Source organism: Bombina bombina, chromosome 5 (genome assembly GCF_027579735.1).
Source record: "Bombina bombina isolate aBomBom1 chromosome 5, aBomBom1.pri, whole genome shotgun sequence".
Taxonomy (NCBI): domain Eukaryota; kingdom Metazoa; phylum Chordata; class Amphibia; order Anura; family Bombinatoridae; genus Bombina; species Bombina bombina.
In genome coordinates, this window is record NC_069503.1 from 751799997 (window position 1) to 751821818 (window position 21822).

The window sequence follows — 21822 nt, forward strand, 5'->3', positions numbered from 1 at the left end:
TATTCGTTTGGCATATGAGACTGCTGGTCAGCAGCCTCCTGAGACAATCACGGCTCATTCCACAAGGGCTGTTTCTTCTACTTGGGCTTTCAAAAATGGAGCTTCTGTAGATCAGATTTGCAAGGATGCCACTTGGAAATCTTTATACACTTTTTCTAAATTTTACAAATGTTATACATTTGCTTCAGTGGAGGCTGTTTTTGGGAGAAAGGTTCTTCAAGCAGTGGTGCCTTCTGTTTAGGCTAACTGTCTTGTCCCTCCCTTATTAGTAATTATGATGATCCATTGACTCATTGTGTCATTAGAAAGAAAATTAAATTTATGCTTACCTGATAAATTTGTTTCTTTCTTGACATGGTGAGTCCACGGCCCGCCCTGTATTTTCAGACAGTTTTTTTGTTAAACCTCAGGCACCTCTGCGCCTTATATTACTTCCTTTCACTTTTCCCTTTGGTCGAATGACTGGGGGTTGTGGGTAAGGGAGTGGTATTTAACATCTTTGCTGTGGTGCTCTTTGCTTTCTTCTGCTGGTCAGGAGTGATATTCCCAATAGTAATTATGACGATCTGTGGACTCACCGTGTCAAGAAAGAAACAAATGTATCGGGTAAGCATAAATTTCATTTTTAATGATGTACCTTCCATACCTCAAGGGCCCTTATCTATGTAATATTTAATTGAAATGTATGCTTTATGCCCTTGTTGTATTTGAGATCTAGACAACTGGTCTCCTGATACTGTTGTTCAGCATGAGAGAACATTGGCTGTCCCGACATTTCTCTCCTGCTGAGAGTACAAGTGCCTATTCAGTCTGCTGTCTCAGTTGGTAATGCGAGAGAGTGGTTTGTTGTTCCTGATATTCTTTCACGCTAAAACCACAGAGATCTGTTTCGATTGTTTTGCTGTCGGTTTTCTGGCGCGAGAGGGCCTCCTCTGATGTTCATGCTCCCGCCCTCCTCTGTGCCTTACATGCTTGTTTCCCCAATAAGCCTTTTGTCCTCCGCGGGGGAGGGGTCATTGAGGGGAGGGTACTGTCAGGGGTTTTACCCTGTTTTGTTTGCCATGTGCTGCTGGCAGCCATTTTACTCATCTCTCTTGCTGAGTCTGGTGCTGAGTGTGTGATGTTGCTCATTTCCTGCACGCCCTCTTATGGCCAGACTGGTGTACATCATCCGTGTGAGACAGGTTGCAGTCTCAGAATTGTAATGTCATTACTTATTATTTAAAGGGCCACTGTTCAGTATGCTTTGCCCTTGCGTTGTCTCAGAGCTGTTTGTGAGTTCCAGTTCCTGTGTATTACCTGGCTGTCTGACGTTCCTCCTGGTTCTTGATCCCTGGCTTGTTCCTGACTCTGCTGTTCTCCTTGTTCCTGATTCCGGCTCGTCTATTCGCTTTGGCTCCTGACTCGGCTCGTCTGACTACCAGCTCTGGCTTTGACTCCTGGCTTGTTGTTTGACTTGTGGACTTTTATTTATTTTTTTGTTATTAATAAAGGTGTGATTATTTTTGCACTTCTCGTCTCAGTCTGATTCCTGGCACCCTGACAACGCCATCTGGGGGTAAGGATGCTAGGAGTTGGTTTCCTTGGAGGCAAGGTTGCCAGATACCTCTGGGCGATCCTTCAAGCTCTTCACTTTTGGCCCTTTTTCTATCATCTGGCTTCAATTGCTCAATATCTCACCGATGGCCTATCGTACTTAGTGGGACAGTCAACACCAGAAGTTTTGTTGTTTAAAAAGAAAGATAATCCCTTTATTACTCATTCCCCAGTTTTGCATAACTAACAATGTTATAGAAACATACTTTTACCTCTGTGATTACCTTGTATCTAAGCCTCTGCAAACTGCCCCTTTATTTCAGTTCTTTTGACAGACTTGCATTTTAGCCAATCAGTGCTATCTCCAGGGTAACTTCATGTGCATGAGCTCAATGTTATCTAATGCCCTCTAGGGGTCAAAATGCATTCAGATTAGAGGCAGTCCTCAAGGTCTAAGAAATTTAGCATATGAACCTCCTAGGTTTAGCTTTCAACTAAGAATACCAAGAGAACAAAGCAAAATTTGTGATAAAAGTAAATTGGAAAGTTGTTTGTTTAAAATCACATTCCCTATTTAAATCATGAAAGTTTTTTTGGACTTGACTGCCCCTTTAATGAAGTACTCCCATTCTTCTTGCCATACAAAAGTCAGTTCTATCCGATCTTGGATAAATGAAAATTCCTTCACCCTTTTTCGGAAGTTTTCTTTCCAGGAATGATTCCAGGAAAGTAGGATATCTTAGTCACCAGTCGGTTTCTCATAGGTTCAGTTGCTTAAATGAAACACTTTCCATTGCTTCGTTTTACAATGTGGTCTCATGGTGGCTCCATAGCTCAGGGGTTAGACCAATCGTTTTGTAAACCAAGAGTCACAAGTTCAGCTCTCGCTGAAGCCTGATACCTTTAACAGGCAGAATCCATTGACTTTCAGGTTTCCTATCTTTCATCATCACATGCAAGCAGTATCTCACATTCTGCCATGGGTAGAGAGTAATGGTGTATTTTACAACCTGTCATGGACAGAGAAAAATGGTTGCACTTTGTCAGCCGTTCTCCTCCAGAAGTGCACTATTAGTTAGTACACTACCTCAGTCGTCCGTCGGTCCATTCTGGATAATGGTCTCTTCATCAGGACATTTTCTATTACTTTGCCCAAAAGTTGGGTCTCTAAGAAATAGAACAAATGGCGTCCAAGTTGATTCACAGACTTTAAGCAGTTTCCGCAAGATCAGGTAATCTAAAGCTCTCCTGATATATAATCGAATCTGTGTAAATCCAGGCAAACAAAGAACAAGGAGCACCGGATCTGCTTAAAAACACTTTTATTGATGAAACAGTTTAAAAACTTAGAAATCAACTGTATACAAATGAGGAAAGACGGAACAAAGTTTCCGCCTTTGCTAGACTGAACAATGGCTGATGCGTTTCGGCTTTACGCTGTACTCTAAGCCCTTTAAATAACAATGATATGGTGCTTCCTTAAAAACATGATCTAGGTATCCTAATTGTCCCCATTCCACCCACACAGATTTCGCTAGTCAATTAACTACTTCATGGCCCTAGTATGCACTTACTCTCGAACGGGCCCACACCTCAATACTTTTATGTTCTCCATATTTATTAACACTCCTTTAATAAAGTTATTTCTAATACATCTGCAGAGTTTAATTTCTTCATTGCACTATTTTTGCAATCGAATCTGTCTCTGGAACTTTTGCTTCTTAGGATCATTAGAAGAATCTAATAGGAGTCAGTCTCAGTGGCCTTAATAGCACTGGCTTGGGCCCCACAGTACATCGTTTGCAGATCTAATACAACTGTCATCTGCTCATCCGTGGATTCTACCTCCTAAATAAAGATCTTTTGAACCAAGATTCATTATTTCATCTAGTCCCTACATCTCGGATTTGATGGGTGAAGGTTGAAGCCTTAATTCCTAAGAATAGCGAGATTTCTCATTTTGTTATTTCCACTCTGTTACAGGCAAGAATTTCTGTCACTCAGAAGGCCATAATATTTGGAAGGTTTTTTTCTTTTGGTGGTCTTCTAGAATTTGGATGTCCTAGAGTTTGTCCAGTTGTCTGAACTATTTCTCTCCTTAGATTCTAAATTTGGTTCTTTCTGTGTTGCTATATTGCTCAGAAAATTATTGTTACATCTTTGTGTCCAAACACCTTCTAAATTTAAAGCATACCAGTTTCACAATTTGGATGTGGTTAGAGCCTAAAAATTTTCCTTCCAGCAATAAAGGATTTTAGACTAACTTCTAGTCTGTTAGTTCACTTTTCAACTTACAGAAAAGGTCAGTAGGCTTCTCTAATTGCCTTAGCATTCGGGCTTAGTCAGTCCATTTGTAAAGCTTACTTCTTTACAGGAAGACCGTCGGCCAAAAGGATAACTGCCCATCTGGGCTAGATTACAAGTGGGGCACAATTGTTTGCGCTCAAGTGATAAGAAATATATCGCAAGGGTTTGTGCTCATCGTGCTTACTGCTTGTACTACAAGTTGAGCGTAAATGTGTATATATAAGCCCTTTGCTGTTAAGTAGAGGAAAACATGTACAAACATAATTTATGCTTACCAGATAAATTCCTTTCCTTCCGAATAGGGAGAGTCCACGGCTTCATTCTTTACTGTTGGGAAATACAACACAAGGCCACCAGGAGGAGGCAAAGACACCCCAGCCAAAGGTTTAAATATCCCTCCCACTTCCTCATTACCCCAGTCATTCTGCCGAGGGAACAAGGAAAAGTAGGAGAAACATTAGGGTATAAATGGTGCCAGAAGAACAAAATGAATAATAGACAAGAAAAACGGGCGGGGGCAGTGGACTCTCCCTATCCAGAAGGAAAAGAATTTATCTGGTAAGCATAAATAATGTTTTCCTTCCTAAGATAGGGAGAGTCCACGGCTTCATTCCTTAATGTTGGGAAAACTATACCCAAGCTCCAGAGGACACTGAATGAATAACGGTAGGGAACAAAAAGGAAGAGGCGTACCCTATTCTGAGGGCACCACAGCCTGCAAAACTTTTCTCCCAAAAGCTGCTTCAGCCGATAGCCTCCTTACATATCTGATCCATAGAGGCCTCGTTCTTAAAGGCCCAAGAGGATGCCACTGCTCTAGTGGAATGAGCTGTTATCCTCTCAGGAGGACGATGTCCCGCTGTCTCGTAAGCTAAACGAATGACGCTCCTTAACCAAATAGATAGGGAAGTCGAAGTAGCCTTCTGCCCCTTACGCTTCCCCGAATAGACAACAAACAAAGAGAAAGATTGTCTAAACTCCTTAGTAGCCTGAAGATAGAACTTCAAGGCGCAAACCAAATCCAAATTGTGAAGTAAACGTTCCTTTGATGAAGAAGGATTAGGACACAAGGAAGGAATCACAATCTCCTGATTGATGTTGCGATCTGAAACAACCTTAGGAAGAAAACCCAATTTAGTACGTAAAACTGCCTTATCTGCATGAAAAATCAGATAAGGGGTCTTTCATTGAAAAACAGAGATCTCAGAAACTCTGCGTGCAGAGGCAATAGCCAATAAAAAGAGAACTTTCCAAGATAACAATTTAATGTCAACGGAATGCAGAGGCTCAACTTGTTGCAAAACCCAAAGAACAAGATTTAGGCTCCAAGGAGGAGCCGCAGATCTAAACACAGGTCTGATCCTAATCAGAGCATTAACAAAGGACTGCACGTCTGGAAGCTCAGCAAGTCTCTTGTGCAATAAAACTGACAGGGCCGAAATCTGTCCCCTCAGGGAACTAGCAGAAAGGCCCTTCTCCAGCCCATCCTGGATAAAAGATAAGATCCTGGCAACCTTAACTCTGTGCCAGGAAAAACCACGCTCTTCACACCAGAATAAGTAGGTCCTCCACACCTTGTGGTAGATACGCTGAGTAACTGGTTTACAAGCTTGAATAAGAGAATTAATGACACTCTGAGAGAAACCTCTCTTGGCTAGAACTAAGCGTTCAATCTCCATGCAGTCAGCCCCAGAGAATCTAGATATTGATGAACAAATGGACCTTTTGTCAGCAGGTCTCTGCGACAAGGTAACTTCCATGCAGGAGATGAGGACATCCCCACTAGATCCGCAAACCACATCCTTTACGGCCACAATTGAGCAATCAAGATTACTTATACCCGCTCCTGCTTGATGCGGCCACCACTCGCGGAAGAAGCAGTAATAGAGGAAAAAGATATGAGTTTGAACCTCCAGGGCACTGCTAGTGCATCTTTTAGATCCGCTTGGGGATCCCTCGACCTCGACACGTACCTGGGTGGCTTGGTATTGAGACGGGATGCCATGAGATCTATCTCTGGCGTCTCCCCCTTGCTGCATATCTTTACAAACACCTCGGGATTGAGAGACCATTCCCCTGGATGGAAGGATTGCCTGCTGAGAAAATCCGCCTCCCAGTTGTCCATACCCAGAATGTGGATCGCTGACAGCGAACAGCTGTGGGCCTCCACCCACTCCAGAATCTGAGATACTTCCTTCATTGCCAAGGAACTTCTCGTCCCCCCCCTGACTGTTGATGTAAGCCCCCGAGGTTATATTGTCTGATTGGAATCTGATCAACTGGGACGAACCCAGAAGAGGCCAAGCCTTCAAGGCCTTGAAGATTGCCCGTAGTTTCAAAATATTGATCTGGAGGGAGGAGGACTCCTGAGTCCACAACCCCTGTGCCTTCCTGGCATCCCAAACGGCTCCCCATCTGGATAGGCTTGCGTCCGTAGTCACAATCTCCCAGGATGGTCTTAAGAAGCATGTCCCTCGGGACAGATGATCTGGACAGAGCCACCAAGAGAGCGATTCTCTCAACCGGCTGTCTAATAGAATCTGTTGAGACAGATCTGAATGATTGCTGTTCCACTGCCTCAGCATGCACAGTTGTAAAGGTCTGAGACGGAACCTGGCAAATGGAATGATGTCCATGCAGGACACCATGAGACAAATCACCTCCATAAACTGAGCCACAGAGGGACTCCGGAGGGCAAGACATGCCGAAGTTAGCTTGCAACATCTCTGGTCTGTTAGAAATATCCTCATGGATATGGAGTCTATTATAGTACATAGGAATTCCACCCTGGTACTTGGGATAAGAGAACTCTTTTCCAAGTTTATCTTCCATCCATGTGATTGAAGAAGACTGAGAAGGGACTCCGAGAATTCTTCGGCAAGACGAAAGGATGGTGCTTGCACCAGAATATCGTCCAATTATGGAGCTACTGCAATACCCTGCATTCTGGCAACGGCTAGAAGAGCCCCCAGAACCTTCGTAAACATTCTTGGAGCAGTAGCTAGGCCAAACGGAAGGGCAGTGAACTGGAAGTGCTGGTCCAGGAATGCAAACCTCAAAAACTGAAAGTGTTCCCTGTGGATTGGAACATGAAGGTAAGCGTTCAGATCTATAGTGGCCATAAACTGGCCTTCCTGAATTAAAGGAAGGATGAAACATATCGTCTCCATGTTGAAGGAAGGGACACTGAGAAATTTGTTTAAGCACTTTAGGTCCAGAATTGGGCGGAAAGTTCCCTCCTCCTTTGGGACCACGAAAAGGTTTGAATAAAACCCCAAACCTTTTTCTTCGATAGGCACCGGGACAACAACTCCTAAAGAGGATAGATCCTGAACGCACCCTAGAAAGGTATCCCTCTTTTCTGGTCTGGTAGACAGATTCAAGAGAAGGAATCTTCCCCTTGGCAGATGAGATTTGAAGCCTATCTTGTATCCCTGAGATACCACCTCCAGGACCCACGGAAAAAAGAGACAGTCTGCCCCCTACACGATCTGATCCCGGATCGGAGGCCGCCCCTTCATGCCGATTTGTTTTCTGCAGGCTTCTTATTCTGCTTGGGTTTATTCCAGGACTGAGCCGGCTTCCAAGTACTCTTGGGTTGCTCAGGCTTGGAGGAGGATTGTTGTCGTTGGGATTTGTCAGAATGAAAGAAAATTGTTTTCCCTTAGACTTGTTCTTCTTATCTTGTGGTAGGAAGGCACCTTTGCCTCCGGTAACCGTATAAATAATGGAGTCGAGGCCTGGACCAAATAATATCTTTCCATTGAAGGGAAGAAAAAGGAGTCTGGATTTAGAAGTCATATCCGCAGACCAAGACTTCACCAGAGCGCCCGGTGGGCTAGGACTGCAAAGCCAGAGGCCTTTGCATTTAGGTGAATAATTTGCATGTTTGCATAACAGATAAAAGATTTAGCAATTCTCAGAGCTTTAATTCTGTCTTGAATCTCGAGGGGAGACTCCACTTCAATGAGTTCCGACAAAGTCGCACCAGTAGGTAGACGTTCCGGCAACTGCAGCCGCCGGTTGAAACAAAAATCCTGTATGTTGAAACATCTTTCTCAGAAAGGTTTTCATTTTCTTATCCATCGGCTCTCTGAAAGAAGAACTATCCTCGAGGTGGTATTCTATCCCACATGTTATGGACACCTTTGGACTCTCATCTTACAAAAGAAAACTAAATTTATGCTTACCTGATAAATTTCTTTCTTTCGGGATGATGAGAGTCCACCCTGTCTTTTTGTACATGGGCCACAGTTCTTTCATTTGCACATCTTTACCCTGCTTTTTTGTCTTTCCTACCTTTATGTCTCCTTTGCTCGGCTAAACATAAACTGAGAGGAGGTGGGAGGGATTAAAGGTACATAATAAAGCAGCATGGTTCTATTACTTAAATATTCTACATATCCAATTGTTTTGAATGGCACCATTATTTTTAAAAAAAACATATTAGAAACCACATTTTTACTTGCATTTTACAGGGAGTGCAGAATTATTAGGCAAATGAGTATTTTGACCACATCATCCTCTTTATGCATGTTGTCTTACTCCAAGCTGTATAAGCTCGAAAGCCTACTACCAATTAAGCATATTAGGTGATGTGCATCTCTGTAATGAGAAGGGGTATGGTCTAATGACATCAACACCCTATATCAGGTGTGCATAATTATTAGGCAACTTCCTTTCCTTTGGCAAAATGGGTCAAAAGAAGGACTTGACAGGCTCAGAAAAGTGAAAAATAGTGAGATATCTTGCAGAGGGATGCAGCACTCTTAAAATTGCAAAGCTTCTGAAGCGTGATCATCGAACAATCAAGCGTTTCATTCAAAATAGTCAACAGGGTCGCAAGAAGCGTGTGGAAAAACCAAGGCGCAAAATAACTGCCCATGAACTGAGAAAAGTCAAGCGTGCAGCTGCCAAGATGCCACTTGCCACCAGTTTGGCCATATTTCAGAGCTGCAACATCACTGGAGTGCCCAAAAGCACAAGGTGTGCAATACTCAGAGACATGGCCAAGGTAGGAAAGGCTGAAAGACGACCACCACTGAACAAGACACACAAGCTGAAACGTCAAGACTGGGCCAAGAAATATCTCAAGACTGATTTTTCTAAGGTTTTATGGACTGATGAAATGAGAGTGAGTCTTGATGGGCCAGATGGATGGGCCCGTGGCTGGATTGGTAAAGGGCAGAGAGCTCCAGTCCGACTCAGAAGCCAGCAAGGTGGAGGTGGAGTACTGGTTTGGGCTGGTATCATCAAAGATGAGCTTGTGGGGCCTTTTCGGGTTGAGGATAGAGTCAAGCTCAACTCCCAGTCCTACTGCCAGTTTCTGGAAGACACCTTCTTCAAGCAGTGGTACAGGAAGAAGTCTGCATCCTTCAAGAAAAACATGATTTTCATGCAGGACAATGCTCCATCACACGCGTCCAAGTACTCCACAGCGTGGCTGGCAAGAAAGGGTATAAAAGAAGAAAATCTAATGACATGGCCTCCTTGTTCACCTGATCTGAACCCCATTGAGAACCTGTGGTCCATCATCAAATGTGAGATTTACAAGGAGGGAAAACAGTACACCTCTCTGAACAGTGTCTGGGAGGCTGTGGTTGCTGCTGCACGCAATGTTGATGGTGAACAGATCAAAACACTGACAGAATCCATGGATGGCAGGCTTTTGAGTGTCCTTGCAAAGAAAGGTGGCTATATTGGTCATTGATTTGTTTTTGTTTTGTTTTTGAATGTCAGAAATGTATATTTGTGAATGTTGAGATGTTATATTGGTTTCACTGGTAAAAATAAATAATTGAAATGGGTATATATTTGTTTTTTGTTAAGTTGCCTAATAATTATGCACAGTAATAGTCACCTGCACACACAGATATCCCCCTAAAATAGCTATAACTAAAAACTACTTCCAAAACTATTCAGCTTTGATATTAATGAGTTTTTTGGGTTCATTGAGAACATGGTTGTTGTTCAATAATAAAATGAATCCTCAAAAATACAACTTGCCTAATAATTCTGCACTCCCTGTAGTGCAGAAATAGTCCCTTTTGCCGTCACTCTAAAACACCCAGCATTTAATTTGATTGTCCAGTCAGAAACTTTCTTATCTATCTGGGAGAGCGCTCCGTTAATTAAAAGTGTTGGATGAACACAGAAATTCTGTTAAGGCTGACGCTGCAGCTGTCAGATAATAGAGCTTTTACAATGCTCTGCTTTGGGCATCCAGTTCATGTTTTGTTTACTCTGTTTTCTAGCAGTTCGTTCATGGGGCTTGCTAAAATGATTTATAAAGTGTATATGTCTCCGCTGATCTCAGTACAGGACTTGGAGTTAAAACCCTCTCTGGATTCCTCGGCACACACTCTTCCAAACCCCTCTTAAAACAAACAGTGACCCGTAGAAGCAAAGCAGACCTTTTCACTCGATTTAAACAGGACTTGTAGTCAGTGCCTCAATACTGATTACTGATTCTCTGATGTGGTCACAGGAGTAGGACAACCCGGCTATCTATTATCTCCCCTCAAACCAGAGCATTGGAAAGCAAGTATGGAGCTTAGCTGTCTCCTAGGTAACAAGTAACTCTTGCGCAGAAGCTGGGCATATTAATGCGCTGAATGCCGGCTTTTGCAATGTGCGCATGAGCAGTGCACCTAGCAGTCGTACGACTCCTGCTTATTGGACAGTTAAAGCTTATATTCAGAGGACAGTGGAACGTTTCAGTAGTTCAATGTCAAATATAGTCAAAATGAAATAAAATAAATAATAGATGCTAATTATGATAATATACACTATTATACCAAGTTGTAAATGGTTGTAGTTTCAAAAATGACTAGAATGTCCCTTTAAAGCTCTTGTGAGGGTTCTTGACCGCCTCCTAGTGACGGGAATTATATCTCCACATGTTATGGATACCTATGTACTCTCACCATCCCAAAATAAATTAATCAGGTAAGCATAAATTTAGTTTTTATTATGCAATGCTACTCTTTTTAATGATCCTTTAAAGCGACAATGTACTCTCCAATTTTCTTCCCTTTAATTTGTTACAAAGGATCCATTTTACCTGCTTAAGTGTATTAAATTGTTTACAAATAGCTCCTTTACATTTATATCAGAATTTGGAATACCTAATTTTATATGTGGTATTTCTGCCTATACTGAAAGTTTCTATACCTAAAGGGACAGTCTACTCCAGAATTTGTATTGTTTAAAAAGACAGATAATCCCTTTTACTACCTATTCCTCAGTTTTGCATAACCAACACTGTTATATTACTACACTTTTACCTCTTTACCACTTTACCTGTGATCACCTGTTTCTAAGCCTTCAGACTACCCCCTTATCTCTGATCTTTTGACCGACATGCATTTTAGCCAATCAGTGTTGATTCTTAAATAACTCCACGGGAGCGAGCACAGTGTTATCTATATCAGTGGTTCTCACGCAGTTACCTCATGGCCCGGTAAATGTTAGTCGGATATGTCCACGGCCCAGCTGTTGAGAATTCAGGATCTATATGACACACATGAACTAGCAGTGTCTGTCAAAAACTGTGATAAGTGGCAGTTCAATGACTTAAACATTAGCATATGAACCTACCTAGGTTTAGCTTTCCACAAAGAATACCAAGAGAGCAAAGCAAATTCGATGATAAAAGTAAATTGGAATGTTTAAAACTGCATGCCCTATTAGAATCAAGAAAGTTTAATTTTGACTAGACTGTCCCTTTAAATATTGCCTATAGAAAATCTGTGTAAACTAGCCATCAGAAGAAATTGCTCTTCCAGTGGAGGTTAGAAGAGATAAGTAATGCATTTTCAATTTTTCTCTTAGTATTGGGCTTTGGTTTACAGACAGATATAATGTAAATAGCATGAGTTTTTACAGAAAGTGGTAAAATAAGGAGATCTGATTTCCCTGCAAGCTCAATCCATTTTAATGGGTTGTGGTTTTAAAAAAAAACAACAACAAAAAACAAAACAGCAACATAAAAAAACCTAAAGAAGCAATGTCTCATACTTTTTATACTCTGTAGCTGGTATAACAAGTCCTTGGAAACATTAAGGGAAAAACAATTTTACAGTACACTGTCCCTTTAAGTAGCAAGCATTTATCTGGCCTATTTTTAGACCTAACAGAGATTAAATGAACTAGCCAAGAGGTGCCATTTGGAAAGTACCCATAGTCAGTTGCATCATGCACCAAAACGGCATCTGAAGCTTCTTACACAGCTTCATAAAAACAATGCAAGTGCAAATGATAAAACATTAAATTAATTTGTACTGCTTTTGTTTCGCTTTCACATAGAAACACAAAATTAATTTCACTACATTTTTCTAGGATACCTTTATGGTTGTAAGATCTTGGTGGGACCTTGTACAGCTGTTGGTTCGTGTTAGTTAAATCATTATTAATATGTAACAGCCTGAGAATCTTGGCCAAAGCATCCTTTTAATGAAAAGGTTATTTATTTATTTTTGTCTTTCTTTTCTGAAATTTAAAGGGACTGTGTGCTGTAAAATTGTTTTCCCCTTAATGTGACTAGTTATACTAGCTGCAATGTATGGGATATTGCTCATATAAGTATATTTTGTATATGAAATAGCGGTCTCTGCTAATTAAAACCACAGTCTACTAAAATGGGCAGAACAACCTATTGGCTTATCCTCCATATTTTATCTCTCTATACATGGTAAGACCAATATATAGAACAATGCATCCTTCTTTTCTGTAACCAGTACTTAAATATTAAAAGATTCCGTATAGGTGTGGGAACAACTGGTGAAAACAGCTATTTCAAACGATAAAAAAGGTAAAGTTGCAATTTGTAAGCAATTTAATACACTCCAGCAGGTAAAATGGATCATTGGGAACATATAAAGGGGCAGAAAAAAATCACAGTACACTGTATAAATTAAATGTTCTTTTTGGTTAGAGTATTTCATTTTATATGAAATATCCTTTATTCACAAAGCTGGCGTCTTGCACCAGGCTCGCTCCCATAACATTCCTGAGCAGATTTAAGCCATTGAGACCATCAAGAATTGCATACTTGCATGTCCACAAAACATGTATGCTCTGCTCCGGAACAGCAGGGGTTAATCGCATATTAAAAATTGGATTTAATAAAAATAAAAAAAAATCTCCTTTGAAATAGAATATTTTACTTTTACACTTGTCTCTTTTCATAATATTTAAGACACATCAGCTCAGCAACCTGTAATGTTTTTAATGCTACAGATACCATACCATCATTTCTCATCTGAAATGACATGGGAAAGAGCACATATGTGTCAGCACCAGGAGGGAAGCTTTACCCATACTTTATTTCAGTAGCTTTTGAATCTTTGCTTTAATATAAAGTTCAGTATTTCATTATGTGTGTTTTTCTCACAGGCCTTTGTAAAGATGGTTGGAAACAATGTCTCTTTGATGGAAGAGCAGGTCGCCCGGGCAGAAGCAAACCTTGGAACATTCCCAAATCCATTTAAAAATTTCTTACGAAATAGTGTAGCTCCTCTCTTTTCACCGAATGTAAGTACAGGTAGAAAACCTTTTATCCAAACTACTCAGGACCGGAAATGATTTGGATTTTGGAATATTTGCATCTTTTAAAATGGGACAGTTTGGAGAGGGGAGGGAACTAAGTGTAAAGAACAATGGGCCAGATTACAATTGGAGCAGTATTTAGAGCTTTTGCTAGAGCGCCAATTGCACTAGAAGTAAACTTTTTGTGTGCGTCGGGTTGCTCTCATATTATGAGTTGAAAGTTAAGAATTATCACTCTCATGCTAACCCGACGCTCGAAAAAACCCAAACTTAGAATATTGCGCACACGTTAACCTATTACCCTATAGAAGTCAATGGAGAAAAATAACAAAAACCCCATTCCACGCTAACCTGAATACATATTCTCAAGTATTGCTAACCGACATATAACCCGAAAATATGAATACCAATTACAATGTTCTTCACATAGCAGAATGTTTTATTTTTTCATAAATACATATTTCTATATATATCTGATGGTAATTTGGTACTCACACCTGCACATAATTTGGCCCTATGTTAGATAAAATCAACTCGAGGTTACGGACGTTGTCCGCTGTAAAGCTATTAAAGGGATGTAAAATTCAAAATGAATCTCTCATGATTCAGACAGAACATGTCATTTTAACCTGTTGAGTATAACTACAGTAGCAGGTTATTACTCATTATGGTATTGTTTTCCCTCCTGAGCCTACAGCTGTCTTTAAAGTAATTCCCTTATTTTAACCCCTTACCAGTATCAGTTAGGGAAGCTCTGTCTCTTCACACTGAACGCCGCCATGTTGGCGCTTATATTTGTTTTTTAACTTTTAAACTGTTCCAAAAACTGCAAAAATGTAACACTTCTGCTCTCCATTATGTGAGCTAAACTGAATTGAAAGGTGCAACTGTCAAAAAGCAGATCTCTGAAAATGCTACCGCTTCTGTGACAGAATGCAATAATATGTGAGCTACAAGATGGCGGCGCCCAGTATAAAATGCAGCGCTTTACTAGCTGAATTATTATTTATTATTATCGTTTTTTTGTAGAGCGCCAACAGATTCCGCAGCGCTATAAACAAATGGGGAGTACAACAAAACAATTATAGGGATCAAATGGGTAGAGGGCCCTGCCAAGAGTTGCACTGTTGTAGTCATCTCTTAAGAAGGTGATCTACAAACAGCTGGACTCTTACGCTTACATGCTAAGGGGGTTCAGGGGATAACAATGGAGGAGTGGAACTGGTATAAAGTAAGGTTAGCATAGATTGTATGCATCCCGGAACAGTAGAGTCTTTAGGGAGCGCTTGAAGCTTACAAAACAATGGGAGAGTCTTGTGGAGCGAGGCAGAGAGTTCCACATGATGGGAGCCAGTCTGGAGAAGTCCTGTAAACGGGAGTGAGAATTTTGTTTGATCCTAGAGGCAAGAGGAAGCCAGTGAAGGGATTGGCAGAGATGTGCAGCAGATGAAGAGCGACGTGTAAGGAAGATGAGTCTGGCAGAGGCATTGTAAAGGAGCTAGGCGGCAGGTGGGGAGACCAGAGAGGACAGAGTTGCAGTAATCGAGGCAGGAAAGAATGAGAGAGTGGATTCAAATCTTAGTTGTGTCTTGTGTAAGGAAGTGTCTAATTCTAGAGATGTTTTTAAGGTGGAAGCAGCATGCTTTAGCCAAGGACTGAATGTGAGGAGTAAAAGAAAGATCTGAGTCAAATGTGACCCCGAGACATCGGGCATGCGGGGTAGGGGTAATGATGGAGTTGTTGACAGTTATAGAGAGATTGGGGGCGGAGATTTTGAAAGAAGGGGGGAAAATGAGGAGCTCAGTTTTGGAGAGATTTTAGATTGAGGTAGTGAGAGGACATACAGGAAGAGATGTGAGAAAGACAGTTAGTGACACGGGTTAGCAAGGAAGGAGATAGGTCTGGTGCAGAGAAGTAGATTTGGGTGTCGTCAGCATATAAATTATATTGGAAACCGTGAGACTTTATTAGGGAACCTAGTGATGACGTGTAGATTTAGAAGAGAAGGGGACCGAGGACAGAGCCTTGCGGTACTCCGACAGAAAGTGGTGACAGGGCAGAGGAAGCCCCAGAGAAGGCTACACTAAAGGTACAGTTTGACAGGTAGGAAGAGAGCCACGAAAGGGCTGTGTCATAGATGCTGAAGGATTGTAGGGTTTGGAGCAAAAGAGGGTGGTCAAGAGTGTCAAAGGTTGCGGACAGATCAAGGAGGATAAGAAGAGAGAAGTGGCCTTTTGATTTTGCTGTAAGTAGGTCGTTGGTAACCTTAACAATAGCTGTCTCTGTTTAGTGATGGGGATGAAATCCAGATTGCAGTTGATCAAGAAGGTAGTTTAACGTAAGGAAATGGGATAGGCATGCATATACTAGTTTTTCGAGAAGCTTTGAGGCAAGAGGGAGGAGGGAAATAGGGCGGTAGTTGGATGGGGAGGTAGGATCAAGGGAAGGTTTTTTGAGGATAGGTGTGACCAGTGCATGTTTCAGCAATAAGGGAAATATACCGGTGCTGAGGGAGAGGTTGAAAATGTGTGTTAGTATATGGGTAAGGGTAGCAGAGAGGGAGGGGAGTAGCTGTGAGGGGATAGGGTCAAGGGGACAGGTAGAGGTGAGGGCGCAGTATAAGTGCCAAAACTTCTTCCTTAGAACAGGGGAGAATGAGCTAAGTTTAAGGTTATGTGGGTTGTGGTTGAGTGAGAGCATTTGGGGGGGAGAGAATGGAATTATGTTGAGAGCTGATTTCATTTCTAATGGAGTCGATTTTGTTAATGAAGTGGCTGGCAAAGTCTTGAGTTGACAGAGAAGTTGTATTAGGAGGTGAGGGAGGGCGGAGGAGAGTATTGAAAGTGGAGAACAGACGTTTTGGGTTTGAAGAAAGATTAGAGATAAGAGTAGAGAAGTAGTGTTGCTTATGGAGATTAAGGGCAGAATAGTAGGAGTTCAAGATGAATTTGTAATGAAGAAAATCAGCTGAACTCCGAAATTTTCTCCAGTGCCGCTCAGCAGTACGGGAACATCTGCGTAGGTACCGTGTCAGAGGAGTATGCCAGGGCTGAGGATGAGTGTGTGATTTCCAAGCTATGATAAGAGGGGCGAGATTGTCAAGGACGGATATAAGGGTGGAATTATAGTGGCAGGATGAGAGGAGAGGTTTGAGGGAATTAGCAAGCTGTTGCTGATCTAATGACATAATGCTTCTGTGAAGTTTGGTGTGAGGAGTAGAAGGAGGGAGAGTTGTAGGGAGGGATGATATGTTGCAAGTAAGGAGATGGTGGTCAGAAAGAGGAAAGGGGGAGTTTGTGAAGTTTGAGAGAGTGCATCAATAGCTAAAGATCAGGTCAAGAGAGTGACCGTCTGTGTGAGTGGGAGAATCAGTCCATTGTGACAGACCGAAAGAGGAAGTGAGTTGCAGAAGTTGTTTTGCAGATGAGGCAGTGGGATTGTCAAGAGGGATGTTGAAGTTGCTAAGAATGAGGGCAGGGGTGTCTGAGGAAAGTAAATAAGGTAGCCAGGCAGCAAAGTGATCTAGAAATTGAGTTGAGGAGCCAGGGGGTAGGTATATGACTGCAACACGTACAGAGAGAGGGGTAAATAAGCGAATCATGTGGTTTTCGATTGAGAGAAATGTGAGGGAAGAGATGGGATGTATTTGTTGAAAGGTGCAACGAGAGGAAAGTAAAATACCTACACCACCTCTTTGTCTATTACCAGACCTAGGAGTGTGGCTGAAGTGGAGACCCCCATGTGACAGAGCAGCAGTGGATGCTGTGTCTAGGGGAGAGAGTCAGGTTTCTGTTAGGGCCAGAAGGTTGAGGGAGCGGGAGATGAAGAGGTCATGTATAGAAGTGAGCTTGTTGCAAACAGAGTGAGAGTTCCAGAGTGCACAAGTGAAAGGGGTAGTGGCTTTTGATGCAAGAGGATTGTGAGTAAGGTTTGCAGAGTTTTGTTTTCTGAGTCTATGGGACAGTACACATGGATGTGCACGGCTAGGCAATGGTTGGGGACCAGGATTAGGAGAGATGTCGCCAGCAGTAAGTAAAAGCAAGAGGGAGAGTGACGTGAGATGAGATACGGATTTGCAGTAGTGAGACTGCTTTTGAGACGAGGTGCAGGGGGGAGAGAGAGTGTTTAGGAATAGGTAAAGTTCATGAGTACAAAAGTAGGGTGAGTTTAAGAGAGATGGGCTAATGAACAGTGCAAGTGGAAAAGGGAGGAGTAATTTAATAATGTAGTTTGTTATAGAGACAAGAGGTAGCAAAAATGATTATGAATATATTGAGCATTTTTACAAAAGTGGGAACCAGGTAAGCGGGACAAGGAATATATTCACATACCAAAATAGTTAGAGGAGAGGAAAAACACCAGAGTGCAGTTAATACTTTGCAGAGTGACAAGGAATATATTCACATACCTGAAATTAGAAGAGAGAGTAGGGTTAGCTTGATGTAGTGTGCATTTCTTCAGCAGATGTCAATAGGCAGCATGGTGTCTTAATAAGCAGCACTCTGCATTCTTGTATAATTCTATTGTTAGTGCCTCACTTATAAAATGTTCACTTTGAAAATGTGAACATATGTTGTTATAGCAATGCACAGCCCAGTGCAATGCACAGCCCAAACTAGTGGATTCTGGATTAAAATAAGAGAATGGTATTGAAGAGAACTTCTCCCCGAAAACGTTCCAATAAAGAAATAAACTTTGTTCACTTCAAAAAGCCGTCAGTGCATTTATCAGGAGGAATATTTATCACATTTTTACACCCAGGCAGACAACTCCAGGAGGGCAACACTGTAACTTGGATTGTGATATATATAATATCTAACGGTAGTGATAGTCTACAAAATCCTATTCTTACATATGGGAATTAATCTCCTGGCCACCAGGAGGAGGCAAAGACATTCCGAACAAAACATTTAAGTATCCCTCCTACTTCATCTTCCCTCCAAGTAGTTCTTTGCCTCATCATGGAGTAAGGCAAAGATAGAGGTGTTCTGGATTAAATTGAAGATTTTCAGGGATATTAATCACAAGTTTTCCCTCGATGGATAGTTCCTGGAAGAGAGGGACATAGCAGAGCACTGGCTGTGTAATGTAAATCTCCTAGTAGGAGTTGTGGTCCCAAGCCTGCCTGGGGTGTCGCTGGGAAGTTCCTTTAGCCTCCTCCTGTCTGGCCATGGAGATGTACTCAGTATAGCTTCTACTGTTAGTTACAGTACTGGATGGGCTATCTACTGCACCTGCATACTGTATTCCGGGTAAGACCAGTGGTGTAGGCAGCAAATGGGTAAGTACCTGTGTTTATGTTTACAGCCCTTAAGCTAATAGCAGACACACTAGTAGTGTGCATCATGGCCACTCATGCATTTATTTGCGCTGCCTTTAAGCCATTAGCAGGCACACTAGCCACACATATATACTTCTCTGCAGTTTTATTTATTCTTTACCATAAGGAGTTCACTTGGAACTGACAGTTTTTTCTAAAAACTGTCTGTGGCCATAGTCTAAGAAAGTTTTAAACAAGAAAGTGCATTTTATCTGGCAGACTAGTCTGCCTTATGTGCCACTTTACACGTATGGCCACTTTAAGGTGCCCCACATTGTCTCTCCAGTTACCACACTCCCATTCCATAGGGGGAGCGCTGTCCAGGAACAGGAGGGCATGTGGGTACTCCATTTTGCATTGGGGTCAGTGCACAGCGTGGGAGACATTTACTCTGTCGGTGTCTTTTGTTTCCCGCATTTTCAGTGTTCGCGTGCGCTTCTCCCTCCCTCTCACTAGGGTGGTGGCCTTCTACTGTAAGCTCAGCAATTTATGGTGTGTACCTGACTACTGGAGGGGGTAAGACTGTTCAGGCTCAGTAATTAACTGCCAGAAGTAGCCCATAAGTTTGTAATACTGCAGGGGAAATGCTAGTGAGCGATGTTTAAGTTACCATTGCCATTATCTCTTGGCAAGTGACTGACCTTAATCACCTATATTATTGTGGTGATTGTTAGAACTTGAAGTGCTGACAGATAAAAATGTATCTTACAGGGATAGCTCTTTAGTCTGTTTTATGTTTCTTTTTTCAGGAACAGAGTAGACTTGTCTCCTTAGGGCTTGATACCACTGGAGGGCAGAGCTACTGTTTTATCTTCAGACAGGTGTTTGTCTTATTAATGGGTTAATATCTGTCCTCCAGCTCAACTTGAAACACTAGCCTAAGTTTATTATTTTCGTTTTTTAATGATGTGCAATATCTGCTTATATGCTGTACAGACAATCAGTTTGCAATATGAGTATGCTTCATGAGGTGGCATTACTGTTTGGATATACTGTCTTAGGGCCTATGACCAGTTGTGCACCATATTACAGATATCTTGGTTTTCTGTTACATGGGTTTGTTTTTATAGCACCGTCTTAACTTATTTGTGCTCAGCTCTGGTGTTCAAGTTCTGTATGATTTCCTTAATTGTTATGAAGCAGTCTGGGATTGTCATTAATGACTTTAAATTGTTAACACATAGGTCTTGTTGTTTAGGACCATGAAATATTATGTTTTGTTTTACTCATACTGCTATACTATTACTATTTATTGCTATGCAATAATATACTTATGCGTGAATGGATACACCAGTATTTTCCACATTTGTTTTATTGTTATTTATTGCCATGCAATATTAGCCTAACTACCTCTATTTATTGGTATGCAATAATATTTTTATGTGTGAATGGATACTCCAGTATCTACTTTAGGTATTAGTGTTAACTAAAGTATTTGTCCCCTCTTGCATTACCTATAATTCATAGATTTTACTTGTAGTTGGCTACAACAGTATTTTCCATACCGGATTCTACTGTTATTATTGCCGTGCAATAGTTTAATTTATTTGTGTGTGGACATGGCTGTGTTCTCCATATATTCTACTACTGTCGGCAGAGGCGTAACTAGAAACCACAGGGCCCAGGTGCAAGAATCTAAGAAGGCCCCCCCCCCAAAGAAAAAGGTGAATTTGATAAAAAATATATTTATTTATTTTTTTATGTTTAACACAGATTTTTTTTTTTTATCAGATTACATCTCTGCAAAAGGAGGTACCCCGTGCCCACAGTGTGTGAGATGGCCTGACCCCCTCTTACTGTATATAGTGACACTGTTTAATCCACCAGTACTGTATATAGTGAGTTAGTGACATAGTCTGTAATCTGCCGGTGAGGAGGCTTGCCTGACCCTACCCGCCCCAGTACTTTATAAAGTGACCAAAGTAGTCAGTGACATGGTCCAGCCCCCCCCGTACTGTATATAGTGGTACTGTATAGTGACACTGTTTACCCCGTGCCCCCCCATGCTGTAGTAACAAGGTCTGTAATTCTCAACATAAATGGAGTGCCTTGGTCTGTTAATATTTCTTTGGGAATCCCAACATGGCTGAACATTAACATTAACTCCTTAGCAATATACACATAAACACCAATGGGTAAAACAAAAACTCTAACCCCTGTAGCCAGAGACACTAGTGAAGCATCACGTCACACTTGCATAATATCAGTGAAAGCAGTGGCAGTTTTTGGGGTTTTTTTTAAGATGGGCCCCCACCCTCAGGGGCCCAGTCGCAATTGCGACCTCTGCACCCCCTGACTGTCGGTTATTGATAGCCAGCTATAGTAGCTCAATAGTTAGCTCAGCTACCTAGCAAGCAGAAGGTTTGGAGATTGAATCTAGCTGCAACTACTTGCACCTTGATTGTGCCTTCAAAAGTTGGTTTAATGCAAGTATTAGTGGCTCACCAAGCTGGTAGCTAAATAGCAAGTGTGATAGTTTTATCTAGTACTGCTGTTACTTATTGTATATACTGCTATACCTTTATTTGGGTACGTCAATATTCTCCTTTCTTGTAGTGCTGTCCTTTTTGTGGTGCAATAACAATACACACATCCCTTGTACTATTCTTGTGAACTGCTGGTGAAATCGGCCGCTAGCAGGGGGTGTCATTCAACCCGATCGTATTTGATCAGGTTGATTTCTTTCCGCCGCCTCAGAGCAGGCGGACAAGTTATGGAGCAGCGGTCTTTAGAAAACAAGGGGCCTTAAGCTCCATATGGATAAATATGCCCCATGGTTTGAATTAGACCAGTTTTCAAATCTATTACTCCTCTTTGGAGTCTTTGTCTTGTTTTCAAGGTTTTTCAAGGTTTTACAACATGCTCCCTTTGAGCCTATGCTTTTTTTTTATTTCACGTTTACTATATTGGAAGGTAATCTTCTTGTTGTCAATCTCTTCTATACATAGAGTTTTCAGAATTGTTTGGTTTTCAGAGTGACTTTCTTTATGTAGGGTTTTTTCACTGGGATAAGGCTGTTTCTATGGACAATTTAATTTTTTTCAGCCTGTATGGGCCAAATGACCACTGTGGTTTCCTTATCTTTTGATTGAGAAGTCTTATTTGTATGA

At 41.5% G+C, this 21822-nt stretch overlaps 1 protein-coding gene across 1 annotated transcript in view; it reads left to right on the plus strand.

Moving 5' to 3' along the window:
* The window catches only part of LOC128660796 (biogenesis of lysosome-related organelles complex 1 subunit 4), a 75099-nt gene that overhangs the window by 44256 nt on the left and 9021 nt on the right, over window positions 1–21822 (plus strand). Inside the window, exon 4 of the mRNA XM_053714819.1 lies at window positions 13240–13377. Within this exon, the coding sequence (XP_053570794.1) occupies window positions 13240–13377 (138 nt within the window). The remainder of the gene's footprint in view (window positions 1–13239; window positions 13378–21822) is intronic.